This window comes from Camelina sativa, unplaced genomic scaffold (assembly GCF_000633955.1).
Source record: "Camelina sativa cultivar DH55 unplaced genomic scaffold, Cs unpScaffold07695, whole genome shotgun sequence".
Classification (NCBI taxonomy): Eukaryota; Viridiplantae; Streptophyta; class Magnoliopsida; order Brassicales; family Brassicaceae; genus Camelina; species Camelina sativa.
In genome coordinates, this window is record NW_010928766.1 from 1 (window position 1) to 455 (window position 455).

The 455-nt window shown below is 43.7% G+C and overlaps 1 protein-coding gene across 1 annotated transcript; it reads right to left on the reverse strand.

Moving 5' to 3' along the window:
* Positions 1-36: 36 nt before the first annotated feature.
* LOC104774997 (cellulose synthase-like protein D4) lies at positions 37-444 on the reverse strand (the record flags this gene model as incomplete). The annotated part of the gene is made up of 2 exons (XM_010499336.1): positions 417-444; positions 37-318 (listed from the first exon to the last, which is right to left on the reverse strand). Coding segments are annotated over exons 1-2 (299 nt in total), but the record flags the coding sequence as incomplete, so codon positions are not given.
* Between the last annotated feature and the right edge of the window lie 11 nt (positions 445-455).

Genomic DNA, 455 nt, shown 5'->3' on the forward strand with positions numbered 1-455 from the left:
CCGCCTCTCATTCCTTCATCCATATCATCGCCATACATTTCGTCTTGGGGCCAATACGCATTACCGTAACCATATGTGCCTTGCGTCTCGAATAACCATCTGTTATGATCATATTCGCCGTTTTGGTTCCTCTTCATCATAGACATGTTGTTGTTGTTGCCACGTTGGTCTTTTCCTGGAGCGGGTAAGGGGAGAGCACCACTAGAGAAGTCAGGGGTATCATCATCCATGTCTCCGACTTTGTATTGTTCCTTGCATCCTGGACAAAGACCTGTCTCTTTCTGGGCTTCCATGAAGCAATCCCTACAGATCTTGAACCTAACAATTAATCACCATGTTAGTCTTGTGCAACAAGTAAGGATACCATCAATATAGAATGCATAAGTTATTTTATTAATTAAGATAGACGACGATACCGGCATTCACATGGCATCACGTCCTTTCCTCTCTCGTCT